Below are 16,038 nucleotides of genomic sequence, written 5' to 3'. Positions count from 1 at the left end.
TGAAAGGCTCTGGATAAGCCTGGTGCCACTGAAAAAAATGAAGCATAGATTCATCCTCCAGAGATCGATTTACGTTGAACCAGGCAGACCAACAAAGCAAAGACAGCATTTTTCCATCAACTCCTTTTTTATTGTTTCAAATCCAGGTCAACACCATACAATTTTCAGGGTCCTCAGTTAGCTCTGTGGAAAGTGAGGAACGGCTGCAAGTCCAAGAGCATGCTTGCTCAGCAAACGGCCCCCGGGTCAATACAAAAGGAAAAGGTCACCGCTGTCTGTCAGCATGACATCAGAGAAATCACGCTCAGGAGGGGCGATAATGATACCACCGGGCAAAAAGAAAAGAACTCAATCTACAACTAAAAATATATCCTCACTCCATCAATGGAATTACCGTCTTACAAAGAAGCACACGTCTCATAAATAGCAGGAATCTGGCGCCCACGACTCGTCCTCTGACCTGAAGAGCCCTATTTTCAAAAGCTGCAGTTCAACTCTACAGTACTGATTACTGATTTCATTAATGTGGACCATTGTTGGGGCAAAAAAAAAAAGTGTTGGGGTGGGGAAAAAAGAAACACCCAAACTAAACCTATAAGGTGGCAACAAAAGATGGACGGAGCTTATGGCCATAGAAGCGCTGCCTTAAACCTGCATTCTCTGTAATGGCCAGCAGGGGGCGACTCAGAAAGACTTCCATATATATAGAAGCTCCATGGATCTAAAACCTGATTAAGCAGTTTTCTGCTGATTGTTTGAGGTCTTCTTGAACACGTGATGCTCATTTAGGAAGTTTTGTTTGTTATTAGAGTCACAAACAGATTACACAAGTCCCTTTCAGTTTCCAGATGCAAATGTTGCAGCAGAGGAGACCCTCAGCTGGGACTTAAATATTGCGGCTAGGTCCATCTTTTATGTACAGTCTGAAGATGGTGTACATTAGCTACTGTGCAGCTTTATGGTGTTTGTGTCCCTTTTTAATGCATTAAACAGGTCAAAACATCCAGAAGTACTAGAAAAATGCAAAGTCGTGAAAGCTAACGTTGGCCACATGTGTCAAACTCCCCAAAATTCCCTTTAAACAACACTATTAACAAAAAACATCAGTTGGTTTTGTTTTTTTGCTTAGATGTTAGAGAAGATTTGAGCACCGCATGTTCACCAGAACAAAGGAGGGTTTTTTTTCTTATGATGCTATGTCTTGGTCCCAATATTTGATGCAGAAATAAAATTGAAAACTATCGTCATAAATCAGCGATGGTCAGATTTTTAAGGGTATTTTTAACAGGTACTGGGAATTTTCCGAGCGCCACAAACTTCCCTTTACTTCCACAGATCCTCTTTTACAGCCGATATCTCTGCCGGTGTAAGCAGGTAAAATACAGGTGGACTGATTTCAAAAATCACTAATACACCCAAAGCTTTTCCTGCTATAATACTGCAAAGTAATTTGCTGTAAATTGGATGAACAGACTCTGGGTTTAACGTGGATTTTGGGAGGTGGTGCCATCTAGTTTGCAGGTTTAAATTGGGTGTTTCTCCCCCCCCCCCCCCCGTGTTCACCTGCGACCCCTCGCACACAGAGTGATTAAGAAGAAAAGAAAACCTGCAGGGGACCATCAGTGGAGGAACATCAGTTCTGCCCTGGCTGGCAGGCAGGGAGGTGAAAGTGGCGAGCACCGGTTGTTTCTAAAGCACCTCACGGATGATACTCTGCGAGTCGGTGAAGAGAACGATGAAGGCGGGTGGTTGTCCTGGGGATGTAGTTTAACAGAGACACAGAACATACAGCTGATAAAATAAGAAGCTACATATTGTGCCTGCTCGAGTTCAAACCACCAAATTCAAACGCTACAAAAAACCAGCAACACAAAAAACAACAACTTTAGGCTCATTCAAAAAAAAAAAGGGCGATCATCACCAACGTGTTCGATCAGAGGAGGGCGTCTTTTCAAATTTAATACTGAAAATAGAAACTCTATTTAAGTGGGATTACTCTGCAGCTCGTAGCATTTCCAGGTCTGAGCTTTGACTGATGATTGTACTTTAAGGGGCTCATCAAAGAGACCTATGAAAACCTGACGGAGCCGAGCCCACTCTGAAGATTCAAAATGTTAAAGTATACGCTACAATCTGATAAAAAACAAAAAAGAAAAATGCTTAATTAAATTAACAGTATCAACTCTTAAATGTATTTATACACAGCAAGATTTTCCAGAAGACATGTGACAGTGAGCGGGGCACTGGTGTGAGAAAAAATCCAAACACTCGAGTCTTCGCTGTTGTCCTGAGTCACAGCAGGATGTTTGAGCCGAGGAGGGCGGCGGGATTATTTGAGCGAAAGGGGTCTCAGCCACAGAGTGCTTTATCTAAAATGTATTCTGCCTCTCAGAAAAGCAACAGTGTGAAGGGATACAAACCAAAAAAAAACCTCTGATTCAACTTTATTTTGACTCAGTGAAATTGATGTAAACGAGCAAATCCCTCTGCACGTCACAGCAGCCTGTGAGATGGGAAGGGCAGAGGCTTCGACGTGAGGCGAGAAAAGAAAAGATCGCTGACGCCGTCAGAGTCTCGCAGCTGGTCCTGGTGCAGTGACTGAGCTCGATCGGTGAAGGGTGTGGAAGCAGGGCCGAGGGCGAAGGGTTTTAACTGCGGGGCAGGCTGCACATTTCACAGTGCTCAGTGCCGGGCTGGTTCATGAAGGTACAGTGGAGGCAGGACCACATGGCGGAGGAGGAGGCAGGAACCGAGGGGCCGCCCATGGCCCCGTAATCCAGAGAGCTGGAGGGCTGCCCACCCACTGTACCTGGAAGGACAGCAGAGGAAAAACAGGATATTACCACAGTGAAGAGTAGAAGTGGTTTTATGCAGCAGCCTCTCTGGGAAGATATGCCGCCATCTTTTCTCTGATCAACAGCTGAGTGGACCTACACCTTTATGAGCATTCCCACTACAGGAAGCTACTCTGCAGGGACTTCTTTCAGGGTGATTTTCAGGAGCTGATTGGTTAATCCGATCATGCTCATGGTGGCACCAGCAGTCTATTTAAACTAGTATTAAAATAAAACTTTCTACAGATGTTTAGATGCATTTCACATTTCCTGCACAAAGGCAGAGTAACACACAGTCAACATCCTCCTAGAAACACATCTGTCCTCTCACTCTTAAAGCATCTTATAATTAACTTGTCACTTGAAATAAGGTTGAAAAAGCTACCACCATCTTTGCTGTTTCTTCTCCTACAGACTTCCATTCAGGATTCTTTCAGTAATAAGTGGATATAAGTGAGTCAGCTGAACAGCTGAAACAGTATCCAGATATAACATCTGTTTGGTTCTTTACTCCCTGTTTTTAAACTGAAACCTAAGTCTTGTCTATAGATGTTAAAACAGTTAACAAGAACACCAAGATAAGGAGTTACAAGCTAACTTAGTATTAACAGGGCGTCACCTTAGACACAGCTTGTAATACACTGGTGGAAACCTGGAAAATTACAGGTGGTAACGGTGGAGAGGTCACAAGCAGGCAGAGTTTATTTCTGTGGTCTGCTGAGTTAAATAATCCCCAATAATCTGTTTACTAATGAGCTCAAATCAGCAGCACACACCATCTGAGTGATTTTCCACTTTATAGAAATGTCTGCAGCTTCTTTCCTCCTGCTGCAGTTCAAAGTCAGTCCAGAGACACATTCGTTTTTTAACCATAGTAAATTATTCATATTTATTAGTAATATTTAACACCAACCATATCAAACACACGTGTGATCGAACATTTTTTGTGCAGTCATGGTTTATTTGAGGCGCTCTTTAGAAAGAGCATGTAAGCTTAATAATGAGCTGCAGTTTAACATGGTGGAGTCTATCTGCAGGAAAAGACTCACCCGGGAGGCAGCTGGTTGTTGCTATATATTTATGGTTATGTGCAGATGAGAACCTTATGAAATGTACCATCAAGACACCAAGTTTACAGGCCGTCAAAAACAGAATTTAAATCTGTGGTTCATATAAAAACCTGACTTACTGCACAGCTGCTCGATGGTGGCCCACTGCTCAGACTTCTTCCAGGTCTGTGCCAGATCCTCATTAGAAGTCTTCACTGCTTCAAGTAGCAGCCCGATGCTGTCCTGCAGATACAAACACAAGCTTTCATCTATCTGCTGAAAATTATTCAAGATGCTGAGGAGTTAAAAGCAAAAACAGTACACCAGAGAGTTTATGTTTGGCAAGTCTGTGCTTTATGTAGGACATCCAAATCTGATCAAGCGGTTCATTACAGAAAAACAATGTTTGCGACCGTCGTGATGGGCCGGTTTGAAAATGAGCAGAAAGGTCTGAGTGAAAACATCCTTGGAGGAGTAACTACTTCCAGACTGGAGAAGAATGCGGTCCAACCCATCATCTGCATTACAAATGGGAAACAAATGAAAACCTGAAAGCGTCAAGGCTTTGAACTTACTCTCAGAGGCATGACTTCATTGGTGACGAGGAAGAGGAGAAGATGAAAGTCTGACACGATGTTCAGGAATGATGTGGAGGTGCACTGAGACAGGTATGTGGCTAAACTGTGAAAATCCTGCAAACAAACAAGAAAAACAAGATGAATTATTAAACCACACCTTCACAGTCAGTCACTCAGGCATGTCCACACAGTTTCCAGCATGGCTGCTATTTTTAAATTCACTGTCTGAGAGTTCCTTTCTAAACACTTATGCCGTGCACTCTGTGATTTTACCACAACACGGGAGATGAAGAGTGTTTTCAGCTATTGGATTTTGTTGTTCCCTGCTTGCCCACAACCTCCACTGTGGGTTGTCTGGAATGCCAGATTTGTGATGGATTCTTCAGTGTCTCTGCTATCTGTAGAAGATAGCCACACTACGGACGGACGAGCGACTGTCTTTATGCATTAACGTGAAAACAGTACAAAGACGAAGGGGATGAGAGATAAGTTAAATTTCCAAACACCCATTTCCCAAACTGGGACCATCAATCCTCTCCTTAAACCAAATACTTTGATGGCCTTTTTATACCTTGTTGAATCGGATGAGGGAAATACAAGCTCATGCTGACAGTACTTACCTGTGTCTCTCCAAGAATATCCCGGTTTTCAATGGGAAAGCGTTGCGAAGAAGAAAAGGTATACTGGGGGTCCTTTGGAAAAGTTGTGGTTATCTGCGAAGAAAATAATATTTCTCTATACAAGTTTTCCGGAAATTTAGTGTCAGAATATAGTTTGCTGCACTAAAGTAACAAAAAGTATTATTAAAAATACTCACATCTATAAGAAGATACTCCACGGGAAGAGGTCGAGCTAGAAACGTGACATCATTTCCAAATTTGTCTTTGTCCTGTTGGATGTGAAAATCAGACAAATCAATCTCAACATCTGGATGAGCTGATAAGTAACATCTAACCCCAAAATAAGTACCTAATATTTATTTTTTTCTTAAACATGCACACTTCATCACATCAGAGCTTTTTTTATACGCCATCTCACCTTATAGAAGACGTCTGGTACATACTGCTCAGGGCTCGACTCTTGAGCGTAGCCCAGCTCGGGAGCGTCTTTGCAGGGCAGTAGGCACTCGTCTCTCACCAGAGCCATGCACTGATTGGACACCTGATATCCTTCAAAGTGCACCTGGTTATCTGGACCACCTGCACATAAAACAGCACAGAGAAATATAAATAAATAATAATAAATAAATAATAACCACTCGCCGAAAAACAAAAATATTATTTCCATTGCAAATAAATTAAGGATGGTGATGATTTTAAAACTAGTCTTGCAAAGGCAACTGCCAGTCACTAACAAAGGCCCACGTTAGGAGAGCTGTGCAACAATCACAAGACTATCAAGAGAGCCAAAGACAGCAGTGACATGTGATGTGCTGTATAAAGTGGATCAGGTGATCAGGGATCCTGAGATAAGCCAACCATCAATAATCCACAGGTTCCCCTGAGAACCTTAAGCGTTTCACCCTTTGTCAGTAGATGTTGCTAACTGAATGCTCGATTTTTTAGTCACCTTAGCAGCTCAAGCTGAACTAAACAAAGTGATTTTGAGCTGTTTAAGTTCTCCTTAAATAGCTTTCTATTCATCCAGTTTACCACAAAATGTAATCTTTGACAAAGCCAGAATAAAGTCAATCTTAATAAGCAAGGACAACCTGATGAGAAGTTAAAAATATCAACAGAGAAATCATGCACACTGCAATAACACTATAGTGTGTAAAACACTGAGTGTGTAAAGTCTGTTTAGCATTACACATGCAAGTGATTTACAAACAGTAAAACAGATGGACTTCGCCCCTGCTTGCTGCGAGATGCGTAGCCATGACATCAGCTTTGGCTGCCGGGGCCTCACTCATGCAAATAAAAGTGTTGAGGTCACTGCTGGGTGTTTTCTTGGAACAAATACAAAAGGCGGTGAAAACATTCATGCCTGATCCCGCACAACGTCTGGCTCCTCTGGCTTCAAATGGACGCACATGTTTTAAGTCGTAGTTTAACACTTGACAGACCTTACAGTAAAGCTGTAAACTGAACACCTAAACCAGTTTCCTTAAGATTGTAAGAGTTCTATGGATATATGAAAGGAGAGGCTACAACATGCTGAGTGTTGCATTCTGGGATGTGCAGATTAATGAATGATTTAAGTCTGTTTAGATCAGGGGGTGGGGAACTCCAGGCCTCGAGGGCCGGTGTCCTGCAGGTTTTAGATCTCACCCAGGGTCAACACACCTGAATCAAATGATTAGTTCATTATCAGGCCTCTGGAGAACTTCAAGACATGTTGAGGAGGTCATTTAGCCATTTAAATCAGCTGTGTTGGATCAAGGACACATCTAAAACCTGCAGGACACCGACCCTCGATGTCTGGAGTTGGACACCCTGTATTAGACTGACCCAAATAAATTGTCAAGCAGGTTTCTAGGCTTGAGGTAATCTGTGATTGAACCACAAACTTAACTATACCCAGAGTTGCACCAAATCACTTTTTTTTAGCCTGCTGAAGTGTGACCTGCAGATACTGAATGTTTTTCTAAGGTCTATAACCGACAGCAGATACAAACAAAAAGAAATGATTAAACTTTACGACTTCCCCCAAACTGCAGTACGCTACTGGCTCTGACGGAAACAGCTCAAAAATAAAGGGCTCTGCTATTTGAAAAACATACAAATACGAAATAAAAATCCAGTTGCATGAGTTGCTGTGTGCCCACCTTTACCTGAAATATTTTTCTACAGGTGTGGTAGATTTATATGACCAAAAAAAAAAAAGGTTATCTACCTGCGTAATTGTCCAGTATGTTTATAACTTCAGCAGATAAGAGGACATCGACCACCTTCTGCTTTTCACTACATAATTTTCCATGTTAACGACAAGTTAGGGTGTGACATGAGGATTTGATGCCACTGTGTTCCCATTGGAAAAGCCAAAAGGACATTTTGGGAAGAGATGCTTTTTTGTGGTTTATGATCACGTAACCATGCCTGCATTGATAAAGTAATGAAGAAAATGTTCCCCTGTTTCTCATTCATAAACCACTCACAAGAAAAAAAAAAGGAACAGTACCAACCTGTCGCGACCACAGTCACAAATTTGGATCCAAAGTGTCCGTCTCGAGAAAGTCTGCAGGGGTTTGAATGTTCATTCTGGAAGTATCCCGCTGTGATGCACTCCTCCGCGCTCAGGTAATACGAGTCCTAACACAAGTAAGGACATTAAGGATACACAGAGGAAAACACCACAATTAAGACTAACAGATCATCTTTGAGTCAGATGGATCCTCACGCTGTTTCTCGAGTAGCGGACGGTGCCTATCCTCGTATCCTCAGACAGCAGGTCCGTGAAGATCCACCCCACCTGCAGAACAAGCAAACATAATAATGTCCACTCATAAGATTATCTGCTCGAATATTCAGCGATTTTACATGATGTAACAAAACTATAAGTTAAACTCAATTCTCAAAGTTTCATCTTTTTATCCAAATGGAACAAAAACAGCCCTTAGATAAACAAAAACCACAAGACACCAGGTGATATGCAAAAAACACATACACATGCAAGGATTAACATCACTGCATACGCCCGAGTCTTGAAGTTTAAAAATATTTTTGTGCTTCTTCAACCTTTCAAAATAAATTTGTATTTCTCAATACTCCAAATATCCCTGCATGATTTTCTCCCACCACACTAACACATCATTACAGCAACAGCATGCGTCTCCCCATCGCTGTTCCCGTTTTACACGTGAAGGTCACCGTGCTTCACAGTACCAAACACATGATGTGTGAGCCACTAAACAGTGGTGACAGATGACTGACAGCTCCAAACACCGAGCTACACCTGATTGGACATACGCCTGCCTGTGCTGTGCCCTCTGAGATATCAGACTGAAACCAAGCTCCATAGAAAGCTTTCTATTAACTTACCACCACGATTACAAAAATAGCCCAATATGAGCTAAAAACAGTGCAGAGAAAGGTATTTTTGAAACTGTCATTAAAAATAATCCATTTCATGACTTTCATTATTTTACTGTCATGTTTTTAATCTTAGGCTGACCTCTGACAGGCCTTACAGATGTTATTTAATTAAAGAGATTTTCATAGAAAATCTGCAGCTTTAACTGAAGAAGTGCTGGAGTCAAGAGGGTGGGTGGGGATAGAGATCACAATAGCCAAACTAACTCGACTTCTGGGGGACAATTGTGGTCAGGCATGTTATGTACTGCCTGTTTTGAGTACACCCTTAAGTTTCATGTCAGATTTTTCTCCCTGGTCATCCATGCCCCACTTGCAGCAACAGGCTAATCAGGGTCATTTAGGTGTCTTGAGCTCTCTGACAGACTCCAACTCGACACTGACAGTAGTCCCTTTAGTAGCTGGAAGGCCACTCTACCAGGAGAACTAGTACTGAGCACAGTAAAGCTGCAAAGCAGAACAAGGACGTCTGCCAGCTGCAGCCTAAGTGGTGGAGTTGGAATCCATTCACTGGATTAACGTCTGACTGTAGAGGCATCTATTTTTTGTATATATGTGCATGCATATAGTTCTGCCTGTATGCAAACATGAAAGCAATGTGAGGTCAAACAGAGCACTGAGGGGAAATCAAACCCAACCTTGCACATGCCCAGTTTGGCAGCAATCTCGTCCACGGCTGCAGCTTTGGGATCATCCAACAGTTCCAGGCTGTTCTGGGTGGCATTCTGAAACACAGCCGAGAAAAACAGCATAGTTTTAAATGCAGTTAATGCTCAGTGAGGACTTTAACCTTATTGAGCAAATAAACTAAGACACAATTTCACTTGCAGAGCAGAATCAGGCAGCAATACGCTCAGTGAGAATGTCCCACCTGTGGGGGTTCGTAGATGGCAGCCACTTCCGCTCTGATGCCCAGGGGGATGTCTGTGTGCTCCGTGTATCTGCCGTACAAGTACCCCATCCTCTGACTGCCCGTCTTCCTCCAGAAGTCCAAGAAGCGGTCAGCAATGGTGTGGTTCTCAAACATGATGTTGTCTACATGTCTGTATTTCTGGGGGGGGAAAAGAAAAACTACATTCACATACACGGTGTGATACTCAGGACTGTTGTTTGGTTTTTTTAGACATGGATCAAGTTTCTTTGAAGATGTGGAAGCAGCCGCTCAGGAGGAGTCTGCATGCTAAAATATACTTGGGGATTAAATTCCCAGTGTTGCTCAGCACTTTGTACTGAAGCTAACGTAATGTACACCTGCCATTTAATGCGCCTGAAACTTTTACTGTGATCTAAATTATTAACAGGGACAGAAAACATTACAAATGTGTGCAGTATTAAGCAAATAGGCACATTTTCAGTAAAACAGCTGCAGAGTAATCCAATCCATTCATTTTCTAAACCACTTCAGGGTTCTGGAGCTCATTCCATCTTTCATATGGTGAAATATGGAGTACTCCCAGGACAGGAAGGTTCGCTTCAAGTATTTTCGGTGTCATATTTGCTGATAAAAGAAGTAAACGAATATTTCTCCCAACACTTGTTACCGTGACATACCTGTCTGTTCAATGTGATGGCACTCGGCTGGCACTTGGTGCAGATGCCTTCCGGCCAGGGAGGGTGACCCTCGCAGCCTGACTTTATCTTACAGCTGATGTTCTCCAGAGCAGCAAACTTCCCCCTGCAGGAGATCAGAACAGTGTCAGAGTCTGACATTATGAGCAACCAAACTGGAAAATTAAAAACAGCTCCTCACTTATCAGCGCCACCCGTCAGCTTGCGAAGGTATGCGTGGAATGACATGTGCTTCACTGGTGGGTCGAGGTGATTCAGGTAGTCTTCGTCAAAAGGCTGGAATCAGAAGAAACATGCTTTATAGCCCTAACATTCATCATTTAAGAAACAAAGCACAGGAATGAAATATCTTACCTCTAGCGGTACACAGTGCACACACTTCCCAAGGGCACCATGGCGACATCTGGAACAAGAAAAGAATGATTAGGTATCCAACATCTGCACTGAGGTCAGATGTGTGCAGCTGGTCCTCTTCCTTACAGCTGCGGATCTCTGTTTCTGTAGATCTTGCCATCTTGCTTGGCCAGATACTGATCGATCTCATCTTCCTGGACCTGGGGCGCTGAAAAGGACCGGGGGATCATGGAGGACGAAGAAGAGGACGAGACGGATGGTAGTGACGAAGATGTGTGAGGGGTGGCCGTGTCCATAACCTCCCCGGAGGAGGTGGAGGATTCTGAAGGGAACAAAAACAACATGTCCCCATGCCTACAAAACACGAGAGAGAAGAATAAGATGATTAAAGCTGTGGAGGTCGACAAAGAAGACAGTATTTCTGGGAACCAACACTCCCCGGAGAGGCAAGAGTGAAATTCAGACTCTAATTAAAGGTTAAAGTCTGTTTGTTTCTACTTACTTGATCTTAAGAAGGCTGAGAGTTTTGTTCTGGGATACGAGCTCTCCGGTTTTGTTGCGGTTCAGATAAACCGAAAACCCATTAGAGTTGAACCCAAATTCTTTGGCCACCTGTGGGAGAAGCAGATACCGGATTTTGACAAGAATATCGATACGACACACATTTCATATAGCCTGGAACAAAAACATTGATAGCCATCAAGACACTTTAAATTCATCATTAAGCATAAACGTCAAAGCCTTGTGCTGCCGGGAGTGAATTCTTATCACATGTGCTGGTTCTTGTGTAAAGACAGTTTGCTCTTGAAAAGATACCAATCACTCAAAGCAGATTAGCAAAGAGCGTCAGCCTGGAGGAACACCTCTTTATGGTTGGCACTCTGAGCGGATCGAACAGGAGGGTCTCCCTCGTAGCACTTTTACATCACATCATGTAACTGTAATACACTCAGTGGGATGCTGATCATTTCCCTGTGTGGGCCTTTTTTCCACATACATGCATTTTAAGATCTGATAAAGAGGCTTTAGACAGAACCAAAGGAAACTTCCACAAATCCAAATAGTTGACTCTAACCTGTACTGATGGTAAAAAAAACAAAAAAAACAACCCAAAAACTTACATATTGGGTTGTGTGAAAAAAACAAAACAAGTTATTTTTGGTATTCTGTGTCATTCTATAAACACTGTTTTACTTGAGACATGTTGCGCTGCATATTTTGCACCTTGTTACGTTTACTAGTTACAGACAGAGGAGAAAAATACTGACTTCAAATCTGATTAGTCTTTAATGGCTCTCTTACATGAAATATACTGAACTGATAACTGGATTTCACTAGAATTTTGCTAAACACCAATATTTTATTTCCTCACTTTGAGGAAGAAAGTGGCATTGATCCGGTGCACTCCAGAACTCTACACCTATGTCTGAAAAGTACTATGTCCACACTAATAAAATTAGCAGAGAACAGAAGAGCAGTGAGAAGCATAGAGGTTGTCTGGGGATCACTTTTCTCATGACACACCAAAAGAACAGCGTAAGGTCTCATCACTATGGGAAAAGTACACAATCAGACATTGTTTTCAGCTCCTCTCTTTTCTGTCTGGCTCATAGCTGCATTTCAGTACGGAGTGAAAACTTTCCATTGAATTGCAAGCTACACAGTCCTGCCTTAACAAATGCATTTTGATGAGGTGCTGCTGCAGTGCTCTGTCTGCGTTATATGCTTCTATTTTAGGCTTTTCATAGACAGTGATTAAAATGCAAATGTAATTATTTCCCATCCTCATGTGTAAAATTGAAGCATAACAGAGAAAATTTACCCAGAAACAGAGGGGAAAGTGGCTCTTAAGTCCTTTGGTAAGTGAGACTTGTATAACTTGGGAGTAATACCATTGGTCAGCTTTACTATACGTCTTACGGTGCCTTATTCTTACCTCACACTGTATTTTACCACGTTTGTTGTCAATTTGCTAAAACTTCCTATTTTTGCTTTGCTGACTCTTGTCACCTGAATACCTGATATTTTACCAATCAAGCAGATCACTTCATTTTTTATTGTCATTTCACCGGCTTCTGTCCTTTTTGGTAAAGAAGGTCTTTAGATTTAAAGTTTTAACTTACAGTTCATGTTTGCAGGTCTTCAAATTCACATCTCTGAAGCCTGTTTGTGTCAGCCAAACTTCTTGAAACACCAAAGGGCGTTCACAGTCCTGCAGAGTTGGACTGACATCAGATTAGGAGTTGTCCAAATCTGATGTGAGTCCAGCTCAGCAGTGATTCACCACTGGTGCAAATGTTGGGTTCAACATTACCAGACAGCTGTAAATGGATACAGGAATTTCCTGTATTTTATGCACTAGATTTGGGGAAGTGGATTAAATTATTAACAGGCCTTCAGTAAAATTCAAGTCCTATAAAAAATAGATTATCTGCTTTTATCTGTGCCTTCTGTGATGTGAAGCAATGCCTGGACTCTAAAACATCAAACACAATCCACAAAAACGCACAGGAGCGGTGAAGGACCGACCTGCTCTGTTACTTCCTACACAGCTTCATGCATGTACAGGCACAAGAGGAGGAAAAAAACAAAACAAAGCCCACACACAACACATAACACTCCTGTACTGATTGAAAGATAAAACATTTTCTAATCAATTTTCTTTGTGGAAAAAATAAGAGGCCTCCACAGGTTTTCAGTGTACTGTGGAAATAACGTACAGAAGGCTTGGATCCAGTTCTGGTGTGGAGGAAAGCAGAGAGTGGGAAATTCTTTGCTTTTTTGCCAGCACATGTGACACAACAGATAAATATCAGCTACTGATGCGGATAAATGCCATCTTACTTGCTGATATGCCAATATCAGCTAATGACTATATTTGGTTCATATATCAGTACATCCTTATGATTGACAGTATTAACATGACTAGCATATCATAGCCCTTTGGTTTAAAAAGACCTGTTTTGAAGCATCAAGAATAACATTCCTGCTGTTTTGGCCACAAGTAACTGCATGTGATGGGTCTAATAACCACTGAGAGAACTGATAATCTCCCCTTTTGAAACATGGTGTCACCAAACGGTCAAAACAAAAAGTTGCTTTTTTCCCAGATTTCTATTGGATCAAAGTCTTTTTGCAACTATACTGTGGCTTTCAGATAGCCTTTCATTCTTCCAGCCAGAAAACTGTGACCATTTTATTTTATGTCTATTATTCTTACTTAATTTTACAATGCATAGCAATTTAAAACAATGTGGCACCACTGTACCCTGAAGGCAGCAAACATGGGTAATCTTTGTGAACTGGAGATGAAGTGAGGGAGGGCGTGCAGATTAGGATGGTACTCTGAATTTTGTGACTTTTCAACTGCATGAGGACACGGTGTTACTACTTCCAGGAAAATAAATAATAAGGATGAGCTGACAAAGCCTTGAGGTGAAGGAGTGCTGGTGCCTGGCAGTTTATGGAAACACAAGCTACAGAAAATACCTGTTTCCCCTCCTTTACATCTGAAAAACCTGAGGACAACTGTTTTGAGCTCACTCTCCCTCATCTTCTCCCATGCCTTCGGAAACCCAAAGAGGTCATAAGCAGAACAGAATATGATGGCCCAGGCTTAGATGTTATTGTGTTTGTAACTGCTGGACAACTATTCACAGATCATTTTTCATTATCTTATGCAAACATCAAATAAAGCATACTATCTACAGCTGAATTAAAACTATAATGTGTTTAGAAGTCTTTAACTAAACTGTTTTCTTAGCTATCCAGTGGGTTTGTCAGCAGGGATCCTTATAAAAAGGCAGAATGGGGCTTAGGGAAGAAGACAGCAGCCATGACTAATTAAAATCCTGCATTGTTCAGAAGTCAGCCACCACCTTCATTTAAAGGCTGAACTGACCCCCTTATACTGGACTGCCAGGCCAAACTGATAAATCCTGAGGCTGGAAACCAGCCCTTAGAGCACAGAAGAAAACAAGATGCTTGAGTGCTGTTATATTTACCACATTACCTTCTTTAAAAAAGCAGCAGCTGTCTCCCTCTTTGTAGAAGGAATTTTTTTCATCCCTTCTGGGGACTGCACCCTGATGATCTAAAGGAGGGACAGAAATAAACCCACAATTCAGCCGTTACAGTACAAGCCCGAATCCATTGTAGCATTTCAAACACCTGTCAGTCAAAACCAGGACGCAGCTCCCCCCCTTTCTGCCCCCCTCCGGTGTCAGTGTCGGGGTATTATGACAACCGTGACAGTGCAGAAAGAAAAGTCGGGTTAACGTTAGCTCATCAATCTCTGGTTTTTAGCTGCAACATGACGATGTTGACATTGAACTACTCTGGAAAGCTGTCAGTGTGTACTGGCTCATTCACAGACTAACTAAATATCACTTTCGTGGTGAATGTGCAACATCACAGCTCCCATCGTTACCGAGCTATTCGTGTTACTGTCATGCTAAAGAGCTGAAAGAATATGCCAGTCATTTTAAGCCGGCCGTTATTGTCGCTCTCCCGTTAGCCAACAATGACTCTTTTCATTCGGATGTCGTCAGCTAGCCTACTAGCTATCATATTAGCCGGCTAGCTGAACAGGCCCTGGTCACTCTTAGCTCATGTTAGCTTGCTAATGCTAGCCAAGCTAATTCTGCTGCCTCATCACTCAGGAGTCCGGCTAACAGGCTAGCTAACGTTAGCCGGAGCCCACCCGCCGCTGTACTTACAATATTATCGGCCATGCTGCTCGGGTAGGTGCGCCCGGTAGATTTGGCTTTGTTAGTGGACAGACAGGGTCAAAACAAATATTCCGTAACGCTTTTGTATATGTGTGTGTGTGTGTGTGTCAGCGAAACTCCATCCCGCAACTCAAACACCGGGTGTTGCACACATTAGCGCCCCCAGCGATCCCACAGCGGAGCGACCACGGTCGAAACAAAGAAACTGAGCTGGAAACAAGGGTTCCACTTTTATTATTCTTTCTTTTTCTCCCGTCAGTGACTGCCTCCCACCTGAGCCCCCCCCGAGTCAGATCCTTTTTAGTATTAAATATGCTGAAAGGTGGGATACAAAATCTTCCTGAGAACATTTTCAGAGATAGAGGCTCACTACAGCATGTTTGAGCCCTCCTTGTAAGTGCACAACGTTATCTTAATTTTATTCTGCTTTCTGAATTCTTAACAATAACTAACATTTTTCATTTAAAAAAATCACTATCATAAAATATGAAGCATTGTTTTAACATGTGGGATGGATAAAACTAGTGTCTGGTCTAAGATGATGAAAAGTAGCCCAAACCCTAAACTCTTTAACACTATGGCATGAAAATGTGGAATTTCTGGCTTTTAAAGCTTTTGTACAGTGTTTAAAGGGACAGGGCAGTAATTAAGCATTTAAAGGAGATGTGATGGACTGAGTAGTCAGTAATCAGATAATTTATATTCTGCTTAGTTTTTGCTGTTTTATGTCGCAGTTACTTTTAGTTTTTTTATTTGTAGGTTCAAAGGAGGGTGATTTTATGTTACTTACTGTACTTTCTGCAGCGTTTTGTACTCCAAACAAATACATACGAACAAACAAAGTTAAAAAAAATTACACAAAACATAAAAAATTTTCACGACAGGAAAATCTG

At 42.0% G+C, this 16,038-nt stretch overlaps 1 protein-coding gene across 1 annotated transcript; it reads right to left on the bottom strand.

Moving 5' to 3' along the window:
* Nucleotides 1–108: 108 nt before the first annotated feature.
* Nucleotides 109–15,338, bottom strand: nploc4 (NPL4 homolog, ubiquitin recognition factor). The gene is made up of 17 exons (XM_086304495.1): nt 15,134–15,338; nt 14,428–14,508; nt 10,918–11,027; nt 10,542–10,769; nt 10,416–10,464; nt 10,243–10,337; nt 10,044–10,167; nt 9,364–9,543; nt 9,131–9,217; nt 7,801–7,872; nt 7,586–7,712; nt 5,500–5,660; nt 5,279–5,350; nt 5,082–5,174; nt 4,459–4,575; nt 4,024–4,126; nt 109–2,809 (listed from the first exon to the last, which is right to left on the bottom strand). The coding sequence occupies exons 1-17, from the start codon at nt 15,146–15,148 to the stop codon at nt 2,649–2,651; spliced, it is 1,875 nt and encodes a 624-aa protein (XP_086160621.1). The 5' UTR covers nt 15,149–15,338; the 3' UTR covers nt 109–2,648.
* Nucleotides 15,339–16,038: the final 700 nt, after the last annotated feature.

The sequence above is a fragment of the Aulonocara sp. 'chitande type north' Nkhata Bay genome, linkage group LG8 (genome assembly GCF_057382095.1).
Source record: "Aulonocara sp. 'chitande type north' Nkhata Bay isolate Kocher_YH1m ecotype deep benthic linkage group LG8, A_spYH_male_GT1.1, whole genome shotgun sequence".
NCBI lineage: Eukaryota > Metazoa > Chordata > Actinopteri > Cichliformes > Cichlidae > Aulonocara > Aulonocara sp. 'chitande type north' Nkhata Bay.
This window is presented reverse-complemented; position numbering and strand designations above follow the sequence as displayed.

Bases quoted from the DNA above. Each gene is read 5' to 3' on its own strand.
- nploc4 (XM_086304495.1), bottom strand. The intron at 7,873-9,130 runs GTTGGGTTTGAT...CTTGTTCTGCAG, and splicing joins CCAAACTGGGCATGTGCAAG to GTGGGGTGGATCTTCACGGA. The intron at 5,175-5,278 runs GTGAGTATTTTT...TTTTCTTCGCAG, and splicing joins TGGAGTATCTTCTTATAGAT to ATAACCACAACTTTTCCAAA.